A 24,493-nucleotide genomic window follows, 5' to 3' on the forward strand; every position below is an offset into this window, starting at 1 on the left:
CGAAGTGATCCCACAGCCTCCAACACGCCAGATCAGTAACCGTTGCTAGGCCACATTCTCAACCCCAGAGTAATTTTAATAATTTGAGGTATGGGACAGTTTCACAGTATAGAGTTTTCTACTGTGGAACCAGGTCAGTGTTTACAACTGGTTATGATTTTGGAGTGGTTAGGGGTTTTGGTTCAGGGCTGTTTAACCAGTCTTAAAGACTTAAAAGGCTTATCTCCACATTCCCTTCCCACTTGGGAACTGCCATGCAGGTAGAGGCTTGGTGCATAAGGGATGGACACCAGGAAACTTCCAGTCAACTTCTCAGAACCCCCCAGCCCACTTCCCCAAATCCAGTCTATTTCATGGGCTCTAGCTGGAAACAGCTGGGCATGGTGGCGCACAACTTTACCCCAGCAATAGGGAAGTAGGGAAACAGAGGCCCATGGTGTGGGCTCAAGGCCAGCCTGATCTACATAGCCGTTGGAGGGTTCGAGGCCAGCCGTGTGTTACATGGTAAGACCCTGTCTCAGCAAGATAAAACAAAGTAACAGATAAGACTGAGGCTCCTAGCTATATCACAAGTAGAAAATATCAAGAATGGAAACTGGGGGCTGGAGAGATGGCTCAGCGGTTAAGAGCACTGACTGCTCTTCCAAAGGACCTGGGTTCAATTCCCAGCACCCTCACAGCAGCTCACAACTGTCTGTAACTCCCAAGATCTGACAACCTTCACACAGACATGCATGCAGGCAAAACACCAAGGCACACAAAATAAAAATAAATTAAAAAAAAAAAAAGAATGGAAAGTGTATTTACAACCATAACCTACTGAACATGGTAGTGGTCCACAAAGTTCCCCTTACAACCAGCAGCTAACCTGGGACAGCAGCTGCTTCCTGGCACCAGGAGAGGTGGCCACCCCCAAACAGCAGTACCCTAGAGGAAGGTTCCGATTCATAGTAAGTGAAATGAATTTGTCTATACTGCAATCCTAGCAAGGCTCTAAGTTCAAGGCCATCTTTGCTACACAGTCAGTTGGCTATAGTTGTCCAGCCTGGGTTACAGAAGACCCTCTCTCAAACAAAAATAGCATCCCCCAAATGGGGGGGGGGGGGACTGGGGAAATGGCTCAGTGGTTAAGAGCACTTATTATTCTTGCAGAGGACCTGGCTTGGGTACCTGGAACCTACATGGTGGCTCACAACCATCTAACTAGGGAATCCAGCACTTTCTTCTGGCCTGAGATCACCGCATGCTCATGGTGCACATATACACCTGGCAAAACACTCATACATATAAAATGAAAACAAATCTTAAAGAGGGGGAGGGACTGGTGATAGGGCTCTGTGGCAGATGCCTTAAATGCACAAGGTTGTAGTTTCCATACCCCGCCCCTGGCCCCAAAAAGAAACAAAAAAACTGAAGTGTGACTTCTACCCAGTGTGCACTGCTTTCTGTCATAAAGTTCAAAGTGTAAGTTGAGCCATCTGAAGCCTTCTGCTCGGCACCTTGAACCCAGAGACTGGCAAGTAGCTAGTGAAACCAGAGCTGCGCTTTAGTTAAGGGGTACACTGCACCTAAGAGATGAGGTCTGAGGCCCCAGGACTAAGGAATGGTTATCATCCTAGCTCTGCTTACCAGACATACACTCTGGGAAAAGAGAAGTTGGGGAAGGGTCACCTGGATGGGAAACAATTACAGCATACACCTCCCCAACCCAGGCGAGGTCAGTGGTCACCCTGGGGCATTCCGAAGACTGACCAGGGTCATTCCTGGCCATTCAGGGACTGGGAGCTACAGGGATGATACTTAGACCATTTTCTTAACCCTGTAGTGGGGACCAGACTCCACCAACAAACAGGTGGCAGAGTACAGGGCATAGACCTCAGGTCTTAGCACCTGGAGGAACACCTGCATGCACTCACTATATGTGAGTAAAACACCACACCCCCAAGGCAAAAACACAAAGCCAGGCGCACACCAGCAGCCCATGGCAAGAATTCACTCTCGAAATAAGTGTTTAAACAGGGTCTTCATTTCACACCAGCCAGCAACCTGTCCCTTGGGGAGAGATCTGGAGTAGGGACAGGACAGAACTTGGATCCTGGCTTTTCTCCAAGCTTGGCAGACTGCCCCATGGGTCCAGTGTCTGACCACAAAGTAGGAGACCTGGTTCGGGAGGCCAGAGCTCATCTGGATGCAAAGACTCAGGTTATGCCCATCTGGCTGCAAAGTGTCTGGATTCGGGCTGCCCAGCACACCCTGGGAGATCCTGGGAAGACACCTGCCCCAACTGTGTTGCAGGCCCCAGTGCCTGCCCCCAACACCACTAGGAAAGGGAAGCCAGCATCAGTTGGAAGGAGCTCCGAAAGCTGCCATCTGTAGCCTCAGTCTGCCCCAACTTGTGAGCCTGTTGTCCTCAGTTCAACACATGGATTTTCCTTTGGGACGGCTTAACCTGTCCAACATCAATATGGCTCTGACCAAAAGCGCACAGATCGATTGTTTTTATTGCTGCTTGCATCCACAGGCTCACCATGCGAGTGCAGAGGCAGAGATGAGGGGCAGGGTGTGCTGGAGCGCCTCCCAAATTCAGCCCTGAAGTCTAGTGCACGGTCCCTGAGGGAGCAGCAGGTTGGGAGAGGGTATGTTTGTGCACACAGGCACTCCAGCTGATTTTGGAGATCCCAGGGGCAGGTGACACTCCAGAACAGTGGTAACCCCACCTAGCAGCATGGCTCAAAGGCTTATTTATATACAGAAAAAGGGTCCCCCTTCTGCCCACCAAGAGGACAGAGTATCTAGATCTACGTTCAAGTTCCAGGGACACTATCACCCTTTATGGGAACTGTGGGTGCCAGGTGTCCCATAAGCACCAGTAACACACACTTGATAGTCAAGGCACCTGCCCAAGCCCACACACAGGCTGAGAGAATTCAGAGCAGCCAGCCAGCTAATCATCCCACCCTTAGGCTATGTTAGTCCCTTCTCTTGCTTTGCTGGCCTCTGCCCACTCTGGGGCACACGAATCATTGCATCTGAGCATCCCCGAAACAGGACTTCCACATGTCCATCTCACAGCCCTGGAACCCATCTGTAGCCCCTCCCTCTGACCTGGCACCTCCTAAGTCCCCACTAATTACAACTTGAGCCAACTGCAAACCCACAGGGAAGGGCTCAGGACATAGTTAGACCAGATACAACTCAGGTCCAGATCATCTCCAGGCTGACGACCTTCCAGCAGGAGGACCAAGGGTGGGAGTGGAATAAGACAGTGCAGAGGTCCAAAGCCAAGCATGGTTGGGATCAGGAGTTCAAGACCAGCTGGTAGAGTGACTGCCTGGCAAGGAAAAGACACCGAGCTCCATCCCCGCCACCTGATAAAGAGTGGCGGCACACTTTAATCCCAGTACTCGGGAGCAGAGGTAGGGGAATCAGAAGTTCAAGGTCATCTTCAGACTGCAGGTTGATACCAGCCAGGGCAGAATACCTCATCAGAGAAGAACAGAGACACAGAGACAGGAGACAGAGCGCTTGGGCTACACAATGAGAGGCTCTGTGAATAAATTAGTTCAGCTGTGGTAATAGCCTCTAAACCCAGGAGAGGCAGACAGATCCTGAATTTGAGGCCAGCCTGGTCCACAAAGTTTTTGACGCCAACCAGAACTACACAGTAAGACTATCTAAACACAACAAACAGGGCTGGAGAGATGGCTCAGCAGTTAGGAGCACTCGCAGCTTGCAGAGAGGACAGTGGTTTGATTCCCAGAACCTACACTGTGGTTCCCAATCAACTCTAACTCCAGTTTCAAGGGAATCTGACGCCCTCTTTTGACCTCTGAGGGTACTGCACACATGGTACACAGACACACACGCAGGCATTCATACAAACACATAAAAATAAATCTTCTAAACAGTAAATAACAATATACAGATGTTAAGTCCCACCACAGACACAGAGACTTATTTGAATGGAGGCATGGCCTGGATATGAGTGTTTTTTTCTAAACTGTCGTCAATAATGATACTCCTGAGCCAGAGCCCCCTTTCCACACAGCCCACATCCAGTTAATGATGGCTCCTTCCCCAGAATCCCTTACAGCCAGACCCCCTTTTTTCACAGTTCACGGTAACTGAGAACACTCTAGTGTTCAAGATTTCCCCGTTAGCTACAACCACTCCTTCAGGCCCGAGTCCCAGTCTCCCTGAAGCTAGCTCTCCTCTATTCCCTAAACAGTGGGCACACAGAGACAGGCACCAGGGAGGGAGGGGCAGGTGTCACCTAGAGCTGGCCAGAGAATCAGGGGCAACCTGTGCAATGATAGGGCCTTTGCCAGACATGGCTGCTCAAGGAGCTTCACCTGGCTGGGGTGGGAAGAGCTGTAGCAGCCAGATTAAAAGGCACCCCAAGCGCAGATTGGCAGCCGCCAAGTGCTGCTGCTGGATGCACTCCCGTTTCATCTGTCTGCACACCCTCCCGGCGGCGCGCACAAGGCTGGTTCAGAGGAGGCGCTCGATATTCTCATTGACAGGAACACTCAGGCTGTGGCCTGTGTGTCTTGGGGGGGGGGGGGGGGCGGGGAGAACGGCCAGTGTGGGGAAGGGAAGCCAGCAGCACTGGCGGGCTGCACTTGGCCAGGCCTCGGAGATCTGAGACTCCATAGGGGCAGAAATTAAAGCGAGTCGGCAGGTCGGCCGCACAGCCACCAGGCTGAAATGTCACCTTAAACACCGATCTCTGCAGGTTAAACATGCTCTCGCCCCAAGAGCCCAGGAGAGGGAGGGAGAGAGGGAAAAGAGGTGGGTTGGGCCTAGCCGAGGGTTTGTGGCTGTTGCCACAACACTGGTAATTAACATGCCCCCCCCCCCCCCCCAAGAGGCTTCCCATCCAATCCCACCAGGCTTTGGAGTTACCCAGCCTGGGCATTCCAAGGCTGCAGATGGGGCCAGGAAAAACCGGCCTTGCTGGCTCACTCCACAAGCCCCTGCGGGTTCCTGGGGGCAAGGGGGAAAAGTGGCAGCTGGCTATTACTCACCCGCGTCTCTAGGAAGGGGAGGAGGCCAGCAAGGGGCTAAGGCTAGACCTCTGTCAGAGTAGGGAAATGGACCACACCTGCCTGAAGGGTCAAGGGCAGCTAGGGACTCAGTGGGCTGGGTTGGGAGGTGCAGGCCCCAGGTCTACCAGTGGTGTAGCCCTCTTCGCTCCTTCTGGCCAAAAATGCAGAGTCCCGAGGTGGCTGCAGTTCTCAAACCACACAGCCCTGAGATCTGCAGCTTCCAACTTCCTCCAGAGACAGGGAAGTTACGGCCAGAGGCCGCCAGCCTGCCAGAGGGGACAGCTTTGCCAAGAGCAATGGAGGCTTCCAAAGGGTCAGGTTTTTTTTTTTTTTTTTTAACTTTCCAGCCACCCTAAACCAATTAAAAACCACCTAGAGGCATCAGAATCGCCCCAGGCCAGTCCCAAGGTTAGCTAAACGGGACGTGAAGAAGCCCAGTTCCTATCAGCTTTAAAATGCTAAATTTAAGGAACTACACTCCCCTTTCAACCCTAACTGGCCAGGATCCTAATAGCTGCCCCCAACAGGTCAGGGCCTGCTCTGGCCTCTCTGCCTTCCTGGTTCAGAGCCTGCCCTGAGGCAGACAGAACAGAGCCCAAAGCCAGGCCAGGCCTCCCACCTCCTTTCCGAAGGCGTGGCTGACCCCGGTCTCGGGCTGGCTGCTCACCAGAGACCCGCTCCCCCCCCCCCCCCCAAAGCCTCCTCTGCTCCAACTGCCAGACCAGGCGACAAAAGCCAACCTTGTACCAAGCCATCAGGGCACCCCCCAGGAGGTGGTCAGGCGTGACCCGGTGGCTGTGAGAAGTGTTGAGCAAGCGGCTTCTGTACAGCAGAGCTCCATCGAGTGAGCCTGCCAGCAACCCTGTTCCGGTCCACCCGGTGGGGCGTGACACCCAGCACAGCAGATGACACACGCTGCCAGTCGGAGCCTGTGCCCCGGCCCCCCTCACCTGTGGCGGGGCGACTGAGTGGCTGAGTCAGACGCAGCCAGCGCCTCAGGTTCCCCCGCCTGCGGGTGGGGGCGGCTGTAAACACAGGCTGAGCAACACTTAAGTAGCCAAGCTTAAGTAACACGGACGCCCAGAGGAAGGCTGCTCGCCAGGGGGGCCCTGTCTTCCTAGAGAAGAGGGGGTAAACCAGTCTCAGGCTGGAGATTGAGACACAGCCAAGCGCCCAGCCAGGACCTCCTGCCTCTTTGTCCCCCGGTGCTGGAAATCGGCTTAGGCCCAATGCTCCCTCCTAGAGCGAGGCTGCGCCTTTTGTTCCGGTCCCCTTTACAAAAGGATCTTGGGTTCCCCCCCCCCCTCCATTTGGTGGTCCCGCTTTTTGTTTTCAAACCCCAACCTGTGTGGGCCCCAACCGCGGCAGATAAGACACCGCAGGGGCTAGCAAGCGTTTAGTGTGCTTTAAACATACGAAGACAAAGGCTGGTTTGCAAGCGCCAAACCGACCCAACTCGGGCTGGCACCCCCACCCCGGGCGGCAGGTGCGCGGGGGCGCCCCTTGCTCGCTCCCTGCTCCGATGCCCAGACCTGCGGCCCCAAGCCTACTCCGCGCGGTCCTAAGCGGCCCCCGCCACCTCCCCGCGCTCGAAGAGGCGGGCAGCGGGGAGGGCAGCCCAGCTCCCGCTCCGCCTCCACGAAGAGAATTTAATTAGCCTGCCGGAGAGGCGGCGGGCGACGAGGTGTCTCTGGTGCTGCAATATAATTGAATCGGCTCCACTCGGGCGGGCCACTCGCCGTCAGCGCGGCCGCGGGGGGCGGGGAGGCGCATCCAGGCGGAGCGGGAAGGGCCGGGCGGGGGGCGCCGAGGCCCTTTGGGCGGCCATCCCAGACAAGGCAAGCCGGTCCCCAGCACCTGCCTGGGCGCCCCCGCCCCATCCAAAGTTTTGTTTCAACCGCGCGCCCCGTAGCCGCCCCCGCGCACTTTCCCCGCGCACTTCCGCGGCCGCAGACCCCGCTGCACCCAGCGCGCGCGCGCAACCGCGAGTGAGGCTTCGGGTCGGCCGCGCGCCCCGCGCTTCCAGCCCTCATACCCGCGGGACCTGGCCCCGGCCGTTGGCGCCCCTCCCGAGCCCACAAACTTGAGCGGGTGGGGGAGCGAGGGAACCCCCGCCAGCCCACCCACCCACCCGCGCGCTCACCTTTCATGCCAGGGCTCCGCTGCTCCGCCGCGCCTGACACATACCGGAGCCACCGTCGCCCGGGTTGGTCTGAACTGCTTATCTCACCCGGGGCTGCGCGGCGGCGGCTCGGCCGCTCGGGGAGGTGGAGCTTCCGGGGCCTGGGCCAAGAAACACCTGCTGCTGTCGCCGCCGAGGACACACCCAAGCGCAACGCCGCCCACTCCCCGGCCCCGGCTCGCTCGCGGCGGCCTGACCTCAGCCGGCAGGAGGTGTCGGGTTTCAGCCGCAAGCGCACGCGCGCGCGCACCGACGGACCGCCCGGAGCACCCAGCAGGGTCACAGCCCGCCGGGTAGGTGCCTCCCCCGTGCTCCTGGCGACCCCGGCTGGATTGTCCCGGGATCTCAGAGGCTCGGAGGCCACTCGTCGCCAAGAGTAGAGAGGAGTGGCTTACAGCATGCCTGCCATATCCTAGCCTCACAGCCGCCTCCCCAAGCGCCTGGAACAGTGCCTGGCACCTGGCCACCCACTAAGCGAGGGGAGGGATAAACCCAGCGCTCAGGAAGCCTTTCCTTGAGCTGGGTGGAAGGGACCACACAATATAGGCCGTTGACCTCCCAGGTTCTCCAAGATGTGTGACCTATTACCCCAAAGACTTAATGTTTAAGAGCTCAGGCTGCGAGCCTCTGACCCAAAGTTTTACAAAGTATCCGTCTCGTTTCAAGCAATTTTGGGGGAAGGCCATACGGCAGGGGTCGAGTTCTTTAAGAAGCCCATGTTTGAGAAGCTGTAGTCCACGGAGGCGCCGCTGCGCCAGGGGCATCATTAAGTAGCTGGGGTTGCGGTCCGAGGCGAGGCCGCCGCCTCCAGAAACTGGCACAACCTACCGCGCCACCGGCCCCAGCGCACCGCCTTCCCATTTCTGGGTGCCCCCACCCACCCTACCTCACCCAGGCACTTCACGGGGATGACTCAGGGAGCGTCCTGAAATTCCTCGGCACCCACAGGCGGCGCGGAGAACTGTGGGCCCCAGCCTTCCCGCCCCCAACACGACGGGCGCGCAGGCGACCAGTCCCCCAAATAGCCCCCTCCCGCCACCCCGGAGGCGCGGACTCAAAGGGCTGGGCTGGCATCCGGGGTCCCGAGGCCGGGCCCGGCATGTAGGGAGCAGCCAGCAAGGTGGCAAGGTCGCCGCGAGGTCCCGAGGTCCCCCCCCCACCCCGCCCTCTCAGCACAGCTCTCTGATCCTCCGCTTTCATACTTTCAAGCCCGGAGGCCACCGCACCCGGGGGGGGGGGCACCCCAGCGCCGCTGAGGGTTTCAACTTTCTACCGCGGTGCCAACCCCAAACCTGCCCCGGGACATGCCCGCGCAGTGCTCCGCAGGCGCGCGCCGCCTCCCCCGCCTTCCACTCCGCCGCGCCAGCCGGGACAGCGCCGGGAGCGAGCGCGGGCGCCAGCACCCCCGTCCATCTGTTCCCGATGACGCCGGCGGCGGGCAGCGTTCGGGGCCCGCGCCAGCAGAAGCCGCCGATGCCGCGGGGCGGGGGTGCATGCCGGGCCAGTCTTACACAAGCCCCTTGGCCGACCACAAACGACTAGGGAAACGGGCGGGCAAGGGCAGGCCGAGTTACTGCTCCTACCTGCGGCCACCCGGTCCCTGTCCCCCCACACGCGCCGTGGCCTTCGGTCCACACGTTAATCTGCGCCACCCCCGGGCAGTGTGGCCCCTGCAAGTTTACGATGCTCGCGGTCCGGCGGATGCACCGGGCTCCCCGGGCGTCGGGGATTCCGAGGAGGAGAGGCGCCTTCACCCGCCGGGAAGCGCGCGCAGGAGGGGGAGGGGAGGACAGGGAGGTGTCAGGAGAAAGAAACAACTGGCCTCGAGCCGTAAAAACAAAATGAAAAACCTCCCGGGCGGGTCCAGCCCCTTTCCCACCTGGATTACTGGCTGTGGGGGAGGGGAGCGACATGTAAATGAGCAGCTCGCACCTGGCTGCGCTGCCTGCAGGCCAGGTTCCCCAGGTAACAACACCGGGCTCTTCCTACAAATCTTGTCGCACCTTTCTCCCTTGGGAAGGGGTGTCTTGGAGGCCAAGTCCGTTCACCTGTTTGCTGGGGACCAGACTGGCCAATCAATAAATTAGTGGGTGACCGCTACGAACTACCACCTGTTTTTTTTTTTTTTCGAGCTGATCACTCCCTCTAGTACACTCCGGTTCTACTAAAGCTGTCCCCTGCAACCGGGGCTTCAACTCAACTTGCCCAGAAGTGCTCAAGGTTACAAGTCTGCAGGTGAACCGGGCATCCTCCTCAGCTTCTTTAACCGGGAGTCAGTCCAGCCCAGACTGTCCAAGGTAGCAAGAGTGACAGACACCCCTAGTGGCCACGTGGGGACAGCAGCGAGCCAGCTATGTGCACCCAGGCCAGAAAATGCTGGCAGCCACCAGGAGATGGATGGCACTCACTATCAACTACACCCTGCCCCAGGAAATCAGTAATCCCAGAGCAGGGCCTCTGAGTTTTATGGGTGGAAACTGTCCTCCTGCAGCCATGTGGCCCCTTGCTAACGAGCTGTGCCCTGCACGGAGCCTACTAATTCCTGACTCCAAGGCTATGCTAACCTCCCCTGGCTGCCCTCCCCCTCCCTGAGCAGCTGCTCCACTCCCACCAACAAGGCTAAACCACACAGACTTCCCTCTGTGGCTTTCTTTTCTGTTTTGTTGTTTTGTTTTTCCCAGACAGGGCCTCTCTGTGTAGTCTTGGCTGGCCTAGAATTCACAGAGATCCGCCTGCCTCTGCCTCCCACATGCTGGGATTAAAGGTGTGGTCCAACACCGCTGCCTGGCTTCCTCTGTGGATTTTTTTCCCCCTCAGTTCCCATTTGCTTGGGAAAAATTGACTGAGAAAGGATTTGAGACAGAAAGTGCCAGGGGCAGTCCCAGGGAGTGGGAGGAGCCTCCTAGCTCACCCTCTCCTTCTTCAGCTCTCCTACTGAGGGTTCTGCCATGCTGGGCCTCTTAGAATAAAAAGCAGGAGGCCGGTCGGTGGTGGAGCACGCCTTTAATCCCAGCACTCTGGAGGCAGAGGCAGGCGCATCTCTGTGAGTTCGAGGCCAGCCTGGTCTACAAGAGCTAGTTCCAGGACAGGCTCCAAAGCTACAGAGAAACCCTGTCTCAAAAAACAAACAAACAAAAAAGAATAAAAAGCAGGAGCCCCTAGCCCCTCACAGGTAAGCTGGGTCTCTGCAAATCCCACCCTTTCTGGGAGCCTGGAATCTCAGAAACCTTCCCCAGGACAGATGAACCTCAAACCCGAGTCAGGAGGGGTTTCCAGGCCTAAAGGGGCTACCAGAAATAAAAGCGTGCTGCCACATAACCAGGACAGGTGTGGCACTTATCCACCGGACAAACACGCAGTCCCTGGGGCGGTTTCACAAGGCCTCCCCTGAAACAAAACTGAAAACGGCAACAGCGGCAGGCAGCTCAGAAAGACCAGAGGGCAGACACCAGAGGCTCACAGGTCAGGCCACGTGAGGCAGCAGGGCTAGGAAGGTGAGAGGGCAGGCTGGCAGATCAGGGCATCCCCACCAAGGTCAGGTTCCCACCTGAGCCTGCACAGATGCCAGCCCTATCTGAAGGGAGCCCTGGGTGCCGGGGTGGCATCTTGCCTTCGGGTCTTTGCTATTTTGCTTCCTTTGGGGGTAAGCAGGGAGACGTAAAACAAAAACCTAACAGGTGTGTTTTCCACTCTGACCAGCTGCTCTCACCAGAGGCGGCTGTCACCTCCTCTTAGTCACCTGGCATCTCCGTGTATCGGAGCCCTAGACTCCGACACAGACTTTCCCAGCACAGGGGTGCTGAGCTGTCATGGAGTACCCTCTAGGCTTGGCGAGGCAGGTGGTGACCTCCACTACCCAAGAATCAGGAGACCAGAGAATGTTAATCAACCTGCCTCTGGCTCAGAAATCAGAACATAAGCCTGCCACAGACAGTTACTACACCCGGCAGCATTCCCAAAGCCCCCTAAGAAAGCTTCAGCAGGGTTTGTCACCCCAGTGACTCCCGAGGCTGCGTTGGGTGGGGGGGGGGTGTCTCTGAGTTCAAGCTCTGCCCCATGAAGCAGCCCCGTGGAAGGGAAGGCAGACTTGCTTCCTCTTTTAACATCTATGCTTCTTTGATGTCTCTGGATAAACACTTAGTAACCTGAAAACCGTCTGGGTGGGGAGGGGGCTGAGGCGTAGAGAGAGGGGTCTGCCCAGCCCCCAGCCAGCCTCACCACTAGGCCCATGCTCTCTCCACTGCAGCTACCAAGGCCTCAAAGCTTCTCCACTTGCTCCTTCCCTGTCTCACATCAGTGACCATTCTTCAAAGCTGAAGTCTAGCTTCCTAGAAGGCTTTCCCATCCCTGCCTCCGGAAGTCACCTTTTCAGTCTGGCCTTGCCCATTCGGGTAGCAGCGGGCCCGGAATGATAGGCCAGCCAAGTCCTAAGGTCTCCTGGCAGGGCCTGGGAAGCTGCATTTATCTTTGCTAAACTGTTCTCGGGGTTAGAGGGTGAAGTTCTGTGGTGGTGGTGTTTCAGAGTTTCCTCAACCCAGTCTGAGTGTGTGGGGGGCAGGGAGACGACCCTGTTTCACAGCAGTGACTGCCCTGGGATGGCAAAGAGGCTCTACGCTCCTGGAACACAGGCGTGTTGACCCAGGACATAACAGAGGACAGCAGGACGTGGAAGGGAGCCGGTGTTCTAGAGTGGAGACCCGACCTCCTGCATCCATCTAAGACGCTGTCTAAGGGCTACTGGGGACTAAGGTCACCCAGGCAGCAGGAAAGGGTTAAGACCTGCCGGATCCCCCTCGGCACTTTGGGGAGTTTTCCTCTTAACCCTGGGCCTCGGCGCCACTTCCTGCGCTTTCAGCGCCGGCTCCCACCCGCGCCCCGCACACAGCTGCACTCCTTTGCAATCAGTTAACAGCTGTTTTGCATAGATTTTCAATTCTAATTGCCTCGCTTTGTGAGCGCCTCGGAGCCCCGGTGAATGGGGACGCAGTGGCGTACGGCTGGAAGGCGGGCGGGAAGAGGGCACTTGAGGGGAGAAGAAGGGAGCCAGTGTGCGCAGGCTGCCTGCCTTTATGTCTCTAAACACGAAAAGAATGTACTGGCCACCAACTGCCCCAGCTCCTGCATCTCCACCCGCAGCCTCGAAATTTGTACCAAACCCTGGCCAGGCCTCCACCCTGTGACACAGCCCCTTACCCCACCCCTAGTCCCCAGCCAGGAGCAGCTTCCTACCCGGTAGACTCAAGGCCCCTCCACCCAGGCTACCCCCAAGCCACTCCCCAGACAACAGCCTTCAGAGCCACCAGCTCAGAGCCCAGCTCCCTCCCTCCCCCGCCCCCCCCCAGCTCTCTAGTACTCAGATATGGGAAGCTAATTGGACAATGAAGTTGAGCAGGGAGGAGTCACGCTCTCTGGAGACAGCTGGCATCTATAAAAGAGAAATATTTGCATTTAAAACCTTTAAACTTTATATGGCTGGGCCAGAGCCAGGCAGGGGAGGAGGGGGTGGAAGGGGAGTGTTTGGACCCTCCAGGGAACAGAGATTCCTGGGAGAAGCTCTGGGGCGGCTGGTACTAGATTTATGTGACCAATGGCATGCCAGTGGGCCCTGGCCTGGTCCTGCTCAGAAAATCTCCTTTGACTTATGAAGTCCTGAGGAGTGCTTACATCAGGGGGGCCGAGGGTTCTAGCTGAACTACTGCTGTCCCAGTCTATTACCCCAACTCTATTACAGTGCCTTTCCCCTGTGGTGGGGACAGCCCTCTCCTGCAGCCTGCAGTCTCATGCCTATTCACCAGACACCCACACAGGACAGTCTGTGGGGTTAACATGTGCCATGGTGGTGACACCACCTGGGGGGGGCCTTGTCCTGCACACAGTGCCATCCAGGTGGGATGCCAGGTTTCCCATTTCCTTGCATGCCTACTCCCCATTTTTCACGTTGGAGAGAAACCTGGCCACATTTTCACCCCGCTGTCAACATTTGTGATGGAGAGCCAGGAAGCCCTGTCCCTGAGTGGCCTTATTTTAGCAGGCTTTTATGAAAGCACAGAACAGTCAGAATCTCATTGAGTCCTGTCTACCTGGCAGGCCCTGGGGGAAAGAAAAGCCCAGACAGACAACAGGGCCCTTGCTTCAAGGGCATGCAGTGTGCGTGTGTGTCCATGTGTGTATGTGTGTGCGCACGCATGCATGCACACAAATGTGTGTGTCCAAGAGTGGTGACCAGTAATCCGTGTGAGTTCCCAGCATCGTCTTCACCAATGTCAATTACACAAAACCCCATTTACAACGAGCAAGCTGCCCTTCCCTGCTCCTGTTCCTGTCAGATCTGGTTCCTGGGCCTGGACTGCCTGTATCCATTCTTGACATTGAGGACCGTGAAGGATGGACACCCCCTCATCAGCTTTCATTCTTCCTACGGTACCACCCGCTAGCCCTTGAACAGCTCACAGGTCTGTGTGGTTTCCCACCTACCGAGGGACCCTCACGCCTTTCTTAGGTGGCCTCTGGACCTGGTAGCGATCATTCAAAAACAAGCCGGACGGTCACAGCACATACTACCAAGTGCTTGAGAAACAGTTTCCCACTCTCACGAGCAAGCCTTGGAATACAGCTCCCTGAGTGCCAGTTCCTGCTAATAGGAGGGGGACATTAGTACGTGCTGGACTTCAGACAGCACCACCCACCCCCACCTGGGGACAGGAACCTAGAAAGAGCCACGCTCAGGGACCAGGATTACCATTTGAATCACCAAATTCCTTCCATGGGGCATGAGGAGGAAATGGTAGGGAATAACAAAATCAATAAAGATAGAGTTTGATGAGTGACCAAGTCACCTCTTTATCCTGTCCTAATGGTACAAGTGTCAGACCAGCAGCTTAGAAAAGAAAGCACAGCCCCTTATGCTTTAGGTCTCTGGACTTGGCTGGTCACCCCCAGACACATCTATAGGTCCTCAGTCCAGTCCACCTGTGAAGCAATAGCCAAGTAGCCAAATTATGGTGGAATACTAAGCCGTGAAAAAATAATCGGGTCCTGATATGTGTTCTATGGTAGCTGAGCACAGGGACAAAGAATAGACACAATCATACATGTTCATTCCAGTACCACACACAGCTGCTAAGGGGTGATGATAACCTAGGAAAGCTGGGGAATAAATTTGAAAAGTATGGTATATCTATTCACTGGAATAGTGGTTGGTCCTAAAAAGGAATGAAGGCCAGGTATGGTGGTTTATGCCTATAATCCCAGCATTCAGGAGGCTGGAGCAGGACAAAGCACACAGATCCAGTCTTAAGGAAAAGGAGCCAGGTGTGGTACCACAGGCCTTTAATCCCAGCACTTGGGAGGCAGAGGCAGGTGGATCTCTGTGAGTTCAAGGCCACCCTGATCTATAGAGCAAGTTCCAGGACAGCCAGAGCTACACAGAGAAACCCTGTCTCGAAAACCAGATAAAGGAAGGAAAGAAAAAAGAAGCAAGCAAGTTTGAACACAGACCACATGACAAGCCTGAAAAACACGGTCCTGAGGGATAGACACCAGGCCCAAAGGGTGTCACACGAGTCCCAAATATGCAATCTCCAGAAAGAGCAGATCCATACAGGCAGACAGCAGATGCATTAGCAGCTACTGGGGGAGGGGTGGCTGCTCTTATGGGGGCCGTTTCCTGGGTGACGGGCCTGCTCGGTTCAAGAAGGACAGGCGCGTGTGGTTGCACAACACTGTGTACGTGCTAAATGCCACTGGACTGTATCACTCTGGGTTGGCTTTTGTTTTTTGTTTGTTTTTTTTTTTTTTTTTTGAGACAATAGCTTTACTCTGCAGCCCAGGCTAGCTTGGAACTCAAGACCTGCCTGCCTCAGTTGGAATTCCAGGTGTGAACACTGTACTTTTGTCAGTGAATTATTTCGTGTGTATATGTGTGCAGCCCGTGCAGCACAGCATTAGGGTGGAGGTCAGTGGACAACTGTCAGAAGTTCTCTTTCTACCATGTGGGCTCTGGGATCGAACTCCGGTCATTAGACTTAGAGGCAGACATCCTAGCCCACTGAGCCACCTCCCTGACCCAGCCAGCACTGGACATTTTAAAAGGGTGTCTGTCCTCCCCCAACATTTGCCTTTTCGATTTTCTATATAGTTGAAAACGACTTGGAATGCTTGATCTTCTTCCCTTCCCCGCCTAAGTTTTTGGAATTAGAGGTGGGGTCACTGTACACTTTAAAATGAAAGTCATGGACCAGGACAGAGTGGGTGTTTTCCAGGGGACCCCAGTAGACCCTGGAAACTCCCCTTCCTCTAGCACCCTTGCCTGTGGACATTTCAGACATATGGTCACAGGAAACAGTCACATGCCATCAAAGTCTTGCTCCAGGGAACTTTCCCAGGCTGGCGGGTGCTCTGTGGACACACACACACACACACACACACAAACACACACGCTGAAGTGGCATTAGCATGTGGCTATGAACCCTCAGGATAGAAAGTCACCATGTTCCATCCCTCCTGCCGAGGTCCCCAAAGCTATAGGCCTCTGTCTTCCCCAGCCTCAAGGCCTGCAACTCTAAACAGCTAGGGGTGGTGACACTCCACACAGGACTTCCAGCCATTCTTGCCACCTGCTGCCAAGCAGACAGTGGTGACATCGGCAGGACTGGGGGATGGGGTGGAGCAGCCCAGGCAAGAGCAGGGGGAGCCAGGTAGGTAGGAGGCCCCAATCCTGGACCCCTGTCCTGAGGAAGAGTGGCCAGGAGGGGCTCATGTTCTACCCCATGGGTTTATTTCCACCTTCTGAACCAGAAATACAGGAGCCCCCTCCAGCACATTTTAGGAGTGACCCTGTGTTCTACAGTTGAGAGGAGGGGAAGGGCAGGCCATCCTACAGATACAGCCACACATTCCAGGAGACAGAGGTCTGGGGTATCCCCCAGGGTCTCCACACGCACCTGCATAGACCCTAAGGATCCCTTACAAATGTACTTGGGTGTCCAGGCTCTGTGGTTCTCTCTGCAGACTTCAAAGCCAATTGAGAGCTGAAACTGTTCGAGAAGGCCCCCTCAAACCACAAACCTCCCTGCTGCTCCTCACACTGACTCTGGTTGAAAGCCCATAATGGACCCATGCTCAGCTGACTGCTAGGACCCTTTCCGTGCCTCTGTGGCCTGAGACACACACAGCCTGTGTCACAGCTGCAGACCACGAGGCTGGTGTTTCACCCAGGGAACATTCTTCAAGAATTACTCTCTTGTTTTTCCTTTAGTTCTTTTGAAATAGGGTCTTCTCCTTTACCTCCCAGCTCTCAACCCTCCTGCCTTAGCTTTCTGAATACTGGGATTACAGGCATGGGCTCCCAGCTGGCTGGGCTCCCCTTCCCCACCGTTGTTTCCCATCCTCTGATTCCCGTCTTGATCTTCCCATTGCCTGTCATCAGAGTCCCAAATTGTCACAGACACTATGAGATTCCAGAGGCCTTTATGACTTGCAAACTCCAGGAGGGAAACAATACATAGGCGAGTCGGCCCTCATGTCCCTGGGAGCGAGCCCTTCACAGAGTGAGTGCTTGGAGAGGAGGTTCTGGGGTCCTCGTGGTTAAGGCCAGGTCTTGTCTTTGTAAGCTCTAGGCAACTGCAAGGATCCTTTGGCATCTGCTCTCATGTTTATGTCATTAGAAGTTGGTGTCAGAGGTTGAGTCACTAACAAGAGAAGGTTAAACACAAGCCATTTCATCGTGGGAAGTTCTGGGCATCAAGCTCCTGGCCCACTTCCCAGTGCTCCTGTGAGTGGCAGCAGGCCTCAGCAGCAAGGCCTAGTCACAGACCCTGCCTCAGTTTCTCCCCATCCTCAGGCTCTGCCTTTTCCCAGATGGGCCTTCCCTTGCCCCCACCTAGTGTTGCGCCTGGGTCATGTCTGAAAGCAAGCACCTCTTCCCTACCTGTCGCACAGAGCAGACACTGGGGTGTACGTGTCCAGCCTCACTGAAAACTGCCCCAGAGGGGCCACTTCACCGGCATCCTCTGACCCCCCAGCGACCTGGCAGGCAGCAGGGACTGCCCTCTCCCGCCATCTGCCATCTGTCCCTTTGCCTCCAGTAGCAAGCAGCATCTCCTAGTTCATTGAGTGGCCTTTCTCCTGGGCCCTACTCTGGCTCCCCGAAGGCTGTATCATCTACTATCTCTATCCTCAAGACCACATATTTGGAATCTAGACACTGTATTTCTAACCTCCCAGACCCCACGATGGGCCTTGGAGAAGTTCAGCCCCTCCCCAAGCCCCCAGCCTCCTCCTCTCTCCACCTCTGTTGCATCTGGAGCCCTGCTTGGGCCTTCCAACCCTCCACTTTGAGCAATTCCCCCATCTATAGTCCCAGACCAGAAAGTGCACCTCTTCCAGGGATGTGACACCCATCCCCCTTCACCAGGCCCTATTTTCACCAGGCTCAGAGACCCAGGCAGGGCTACAACTTTCACCTTGATATGAGCACCTGGAGAGGCAGAAGCCTCTTTCCGTGCCCAAGTGTACCCCCAAAACAAAGTGGTGGGAAGAGGTACAGGCAGCCCTGGAGTACTCAGGAGAGCCTGGTTCAGAAATGACCACACTTGCCTCCCAGCATCAGGGTGGCACATCTATGTGGCATCAGGTCCCTCCTAAGAGCCTCAGAAAATGAATGTGACTTTGTTTCGTACCAGCCCCAGTTGATCTTAAAAGCCACACACAGCCCACACAACACACCCTAGCATCGGCTAAAAACTAGGCTGTGTTCTCAGTGCCAACCACAGACCAACACACTCTCCTGGAAGTGACAGGCCCGCAGAGAGCAAGGCCCAGCTTTCCCTTAGGTTCTGCTGGCTCCCCATCTCAGGAGCTGAGCCCCCCTCCCACTCTCGCCCTCTGCACTGACGCTGACCTGCCTGGCTGGCAATTTGAGCTCAGGGTTAGCACAGCCCAGCTCAGGAGTTCTATTCCTGGCTCATCCAAAGAACTGCTCCTGACCTTGGGAAAGTCCCCCATGCTGCTCTGCCTCCTCCCAAGCACCCCTGTTAATAAACCAAAGTAACACTTTAAACCCAGGCTCTCTTCCAGGCTGCTGTATAGCGTTGGGTGGTCTAGAGAGGGAGCTGGGTCCCTGGCCAGATGCGCAGAGCTACAGGAAGACACATTTACCGAAGACCTGAAACCCCTCAGAAGCCACAGACCAGAGGGTCACAGCTCCCAGGCCTGACCATGGAAGACTTTAGCAGGCCTATGAAATGGGGACAGCTGTCACAATACTGTCAGAGAAAGAAGGTACATAAAGAGCTTTGCCTGCTCACAGTTGGGGTGACAGCCTCACCTGTCCCCCAGGTGACAAGTCTGCACAAGTCAGATGGGAGCAGATGGAGAGATGGGAGAAGGAAGGGGAAAGGGAAGGGGAAAAGGGGGGAAGAAGGGGGAGTAAGGGAGGAGGAGCAGAAAGAGGGGGGAGCAGGAAGAGCAGGAGGAGCAGGGGCAGGAGGAGAGGGTAGCTGGTGCCTACAATGGCCGACAAGGTAGCTCAGGGCCACAGCAGAGCAGAACACAGACAAGTGGTCTACAGGCCACCTTGATGGCTACTGTGTACCTGGCATCCCCTGGCTCCACCAGCAAGCACCCATTGGCCAAACCACCACATTAAGGCTGAGTCACTGTCCAACCTGCCTCTATCAGACACACCTGTGAAGTAGGAAATCTGGGAGGCAACATCCTCAAACCACCCGGCTCTTAGCTGGACCCTGCCCCCCTTCCCGCTCCCCACTCCCCAAACGTCAGAACACTCTAAGACACCAGCTCCTTCTGTCATCAAGCTGTGGTGTGATCCTCTTTTTAAAATTAATTTCAAGTAATTCACCTCCTTCCCAACAGGATCTGAGGAAGTGTTAGGAACTTCTGTTTATTCTTTTTACGGTTTCTCCAAGAAGCTCCTGGTAACAGAGGGGAATTACATTCAGAGAGAATTGGGTCCCTGGAGTAAGTCAACGTTATTCATTTAACAACTTCTGTGGGTGCTGGAGATGTGAGCGGGCCGTACCCAAAGATGTCTCCTGTGGTTACTGGGAGATTTAATTCACAACAGCCAAGGAAAATAATTAAGAGGTGTGGGAGGGGTGGGCCGGAGGCAGTATGGCTACAGGGGGGAGGGGTGGTGTAGCCTCGATGGTGCTAGCACCAATCACCACCCTGCCACCCAGGGACCACAGGTCACAGGTCTCTGTGTTCATTTGAGGATGGTCCACTAAACACAGTGGTTAGTGCCTCAGAGTCCACTAAATGAACATACATGTCCCCACATCACCCAGTCACAGGGAGTAGCCCTAGTCCAGGGTGCCCCTCCATGTCCACTTAGGGATACCCTCCTGGCCTTAGTTGGGACTCTTACAGTGACAATAGGGCTCAGCCGTCCCCATGTGGCTGTGTGAAGAGCTGGCTCTGTCTTAAGCCTCCATGGATCAAGCGGGGCTATTCCCAAAGGGTTAAAACTGTCTTTTAACATGCATCTTGGGTGGCAGGCACCATGGGAGCCAGGCAAGAGGGAGGTTTACCTTCAAAGCTTACACTGACATAGAAAGAGCCAGGGAGGTCTGAAGACCAGGCAGCCCACCAAGCTGCCCTGTCTAAGACATCACAAGCTATCACATGGGGACAAGAAGCTGGAGGCCCCCCATAGGGTGTTTGCCTGGAGAAAAATGGAGAACCCTATCCAGTGGTCAGTTACCAGCCGTGATATCTCAGACTGCACCAGCTGCTTTCATGTCTGTGGTTTTACCACAAAGTCCATAAACCTGGGGAAACATGGACAGTCCCACCATTCCTAGATGCAGTGGGACCCAACCGCCACCAAATGGCCCCTGGATGGGCCAGAGACTCCAAGTGACTGGATCCAGGCCACACTCCACCACAGACAGCAACTAAAACACCAATCCAGGCTCAGACCACCCTCCCTTATCCAGTCAGGGACAAATCCAGAAAGATCTAGCCTGAATCCAGTTACAGCTGAGGGCAGCCCATCTTTGTTGATTTAAGAATGCCTCTGAGTTGTCACAGAAAAAGCTGTTACAGCCCCCTGTGGCCACTAAGCACCTGGAATGTGGTCGGGATGACTGAGAAACAATTGTTGGGTTCATTTAATTTCACGTTTCTATAGCCACGTGTGGCTAGCGGTGCCAGTGCTGCTGGGACTGGACATTTGGATCTAGCAAGGGCCACAGTCTGTGAGCCATGGAAAGAGGCAGCTGAGCCCAGTGGTACACATGTGCTTACAGACACAGGCAGAAGGTCTGAAGAGCCCAGAGCCCAGCCTTGGAGAGTGTGGCCCCCAGATCGCCCCTAGGGTTTGAAAAGCCAAGTCTAGAACATTACAAAAGCCACGGTTCCTTCCCCACCCGCAGTGAACTGCTTTAGGACCTCACCTCACAAGGCAACACGGGGGTCTGAGGCGAAGGTTGGTCGGGTCCCATTTTCAGGTTGGGTAAGGAGACAGATGGGAGAACAGACATAGAGGGATCATGGAAGGAAGGACGGAAGAGTGGGTGGCAGAAGAAAGGAAGAGGGATAGAAGGAATGAGAAAAGTATAGGCGGGTGGATGGTTGGATAAAAGGGTGGATGGAGAGGTTGATGGACGATTGGCTGTTGGATGGATGGATGGATGGATGGATGGATGGACAGGTTGATGGATGGATAGATAGGCAGATGGATGGGTGCAGAGGTGGCCTTCATTCCCATAGTGCTTTAAGTCTAAATGCGTAGCCTTGAGCACCTAGATTGTCCTCTGTGGAGTTGGGAAGGCAGAACTGGATATTGGAGAGAAGGGTAGCTCCATAAGTCCCTGTGCATGCAAACGCAGGAAAGCCCTAGAACCAATGCCCAGAAATGCTCATCAGGCCTTACAGGGAGCAGGTGGACTGGGAAGGGGCTGCAGGAGTGCCATGGAATCTTGGTGTCCATCAGTTTTGAGCCCCAAGGAGCATGGGTCTGGGGAGGCACAGAGGCAGCCCTTCTCCTACGCCCTACCTACTTGCTCTCCCAGAAACCATTTCTGGGTTTGCCCCACCACACACTGGGCTCCATTTGGGTTCTGGGCATAGTCTGTGGGCTGGTAACAAGCACTCAGAACCACATCTGCCATGAGGCACCGGGCATGCAGAGTGGTTCTGACCTGATCTGTCTTTTGATCATAACAAGCCCGTAAGCGCAGAGACGGGAGTGAGGGTTGGGCTGGAGAGCCTGAGGACCTTGACCAGATGGCTCAGCCTGGGCATGACCCACTCAGGTTCGGAGCAGGGGAGGTGCTGGATGATACAGTGAAGGCGCTGGTCCATGCATGCATGAACGTCTCTGAGGATGGGCAAATGAAGAGCCACTGGAAGCAGTCCTGGTATCCAGGGGGCTGAAGGCCGGCAGACCAGTCTGAATGGCAGGCAGCCCCCAGGAAGGCCCAACCAGCCCAGCATCCCAGTTCCCCCGGAGACTTGGCTCACAGATGGGCCGACAGTGTGGAAAGAAAGGAGCTTCCAGCAAACAGCAGATGGACGTGCTGACCATGGTGGGCAGGGAGGTCTGCCTGCTCCAGCTCTGCCCACCAACCAGCCCCCTTGAAGCCCCAAGGAACGGGGGAGACCCAAGCAGACTCTGCACAAGTGATCCCACGTCCAAACAGGCCAGGCTGGGCCCCCCTCCCGTCAGACCCAAGCAGCTTCCCTTTCTGCAGTAAAGCCAGAACTGCCTCTCATACACATTAACCATGCAGGGTGATGAACGGCAAGTGTGAGGCGCGCCTGGCTTGGGGAAGAGAGACCCCCAGCAACCGGGCAGTTTTCCAGGCTCGGCTTCAGAGCCCCTCCACTCAGCCCCCTCCGCCCCCACAAGGGAGCAGCAGTGTGCTCTGTCATCAGAACCGCATTGTTCTGGCCAGAAGAGAAACCGGGTCCAGCAGATGGCAGGTGAAACAGAAGCAGCTTGCTGTGGCCAAACCAATTATTTATCTAATTATGATTTACCACTTAACCACATGATCTTTCTGCAGAGTTGTGGGCAATTAAAACCAGGGTGCCTGTGTGGATTATGCAAATGGGCTGCAGCCCAGCAGAATAAAATTGGAGATTAGACATTCACACAGGCTGTGCTGGCCTAGGGCAGGGCCTGGGGTGGGGGGGAGTAGGCATGGAGGAGAGGCTGTGGGAGGCTTCAGGGCGGGGCGGGGGGGGTGGCAAGGAAGGGGTAGCGGTGGAAATAACTCCTCCCTGACTCTGCCCCTTCCTGGCTGCCCCCAAGATGACATCAGGTCCCTTGGGAAAAGAAATCACGGCATCTGGCCTGAAGGGCGAGGTGGAGAGCCTGGTGTCACGGGTCTGTTCGATCCTGGTTGAAGCAACTGAGAGCAAGCTGCCAAGACCATGGGCATCCACCACCCCTGCTTAGCTGGATGGTTCTGGGGGAGGGGAAGAGAGGGTGAGGTGGGGGGAAAGGTTTGGTTCATTGTCTCTGTCTCTGAGGCTGGATGGGGCAAAGACCCTGCCCTGGCAGTTCTGGTAAGTTCCTTTAGTCACATTCCATCTGCATCTGTGAAGTGAAGCCACTGTGGCCCTTTTATAGGTCAGGAAACTGAGGCTGAAGGAGCTCACGCTCACGCAGGTGGGTGGACCTCCACAGCTAAGCCCAGCTCCTAGCAGATCTAGGTTACCGGCCTACTGAGAGCAGGGCAAGGTGTCTCTGAGCCTGTCCCTCCAGCCAGCTGCCAGACAGGCACCACCTGCCAGGGCACCCAGTGAGAACGGGTTTGTTCAGGTAGGTGACAGTCACCACAGTGACACACCCACTAGATCAAGGTATCCAGGTTGTCTCAACTCCTTGGCTGGTCACCCTGCTGCCACAAGCAGGCTGCGTGTGGTCTCTGAGCTCAGTTTCCAAATCTTCTAAGGGATTAGAGAAAGATGAAGATCCTGACTCCTTTGCAATTCTAAAAGACACAGGATCTTAGGACACCTAAAAGCCATCTGGTCTCCCTGGGTTGGCTGAGCAGGGGGAGAAAGTTCCAAGAAAGAGTGGGGCAACCACTGGGGATGTTGGGGAACCCGCTCTGAGCTGGCTTCCTCTGATCGGAAAGCCCCGTGCATCCTACACAGACTTTTAACTGATCTGCGTATGGAGAGTCACAGTCATCATCTCTCAGACACAGAGATGGTCCACAGTTTATCCGAAGAGCCAGATCTGGACTCTTCATAGACTCACTGCCCAGGGGAGGCACCGAGATGCCAAGTTCCAGGTGGAATACTGAGCATAAAAGCCAACCTAAAAGCCCCAAGGGGTTGCCTCCTCTGCTGTGATCCCATTCTGGGATCTGCCTTGACTAAGCAGAGGGGCTGTGACTGGGTCCATGGGACACCTGTGCTGGATCACGGGCCTTCACAGATACTGGTCACGTGGGGCTCTTCCCACTCTGCCAGAAGAGCTGAGATGGTGGCCCCAGCCACTGCGCAGCCTCAGGCTGATACGAGGTAAAGTACACCAGAGCTGCCACGCCTCAGCTGTTCAGTGTGAAAGTGCAACAGTCATGTGGCGGGGGTGGCGGGGGGTGGGGTGGGGGGGCACTGCAGAGCTGGAACCTTCTGTCCTTGTAGCCCTGGGTGGACAGAAAGTAAGTCATGGAGAAGAAAGACTGGTTCCTATTTCATCCAGATGAATCTCCAGCGCTTTCAAAAGCTTCGACACCACAGGAATACCCCCACAACCCTGCTGCTAGTACTCCAGGTCTGTGATCCCGAACTGAGTCTCTGCCCATACCATGCCAGGAAAGCAGTACCCATGCTCGCACTGGCCTCCCTGGAGCAGGGGAGAAGACGGGTATCCTTTGGGACGCAGGCTCCTTGGGGGCCAGATTCTAGACACACACACATCATATATGCACATGTGCATGCATACACGTCACGTTCATAAATAGCATTCCCTTGGGAAACCAGTGGATGCCAAGAATCCTGCCCTGCCGGAAACAAAGCCCTGCCCACTCGGCATCCCAGCCCTAACAGGTTCCACTCATGCTAGTACCCAAAGGCTTTAGGCCCTCCACCCTCATCCTGTCTCTCTCAGATAAGCTGGTTTGCAGCTCAATAGCCCTGTTCCTCCTGAAGACCATTGAAACTGCCCTCTCAGGGACCTGGATGGTGTTATGGATCTCCCAAGTGCATTCTGGGACCTGAGAGAGAAGCCGGGAAGCATGCATGCTGCTGTCAACAACGGTCTGAGCCACGGGGAACGGCT

At 55.7% G+C, this 24,493-nt stretch overlaps 1 protein-coding gene across 10 annotated transcripts in view; it reads right to left on the reverse strand.

Moving 5' to 3' along the window:
* Gse1 (Gse1 coiled-coil protein) overlaps positions 1 to 24,493 on the reverse strand; it is a 340,444-nt gene that overhangs the window by 35,599 nt on the left and 280,352 nt on the right. Inside the window, exon 1 of one of the 10 annotated variants that reach the window (XM_041650951.1) lies at positions 5,789 to 5,853. The exons of 6 other annotated variants lie outside the window; for them this stretch is intronic. Coding sequence is in view for 2 of the 4 variants with exons in the window: in XM_041650950.1 (XP_041506884.1) it covers positions 7,192 to 7,198 (7 nt within the window). In the remaining 2 variants the exon portion in view is untranslated. Of the gene's footprint in view, positions 1 to 5,788; positions 5,854 to 7,191; positions 7,536 to 8,813; positions 8,832 to 24,493 lie in introns of those variants that run through there. 3 more of the 10 variants (XM_041650954.1, XM_041650950.1, XM_041650953.1) reach the window with 3 other exon arrangements.

Source organism: Microtus oregoni, unplaced genomic scaffold (genome assembly GCF_018167655.1).
Source record: "Microtus oregoni isolate MIOR12 unplaced genomic scaffold, Mior012 000004F_ref0000308, whole genome shotgun sequence".
Lineage (NCBI taxonomy): Eukaryota > Metazoa > Chordata > Mammalia > Rodentia > Cricetidae > Microtus > Microtus oregoni.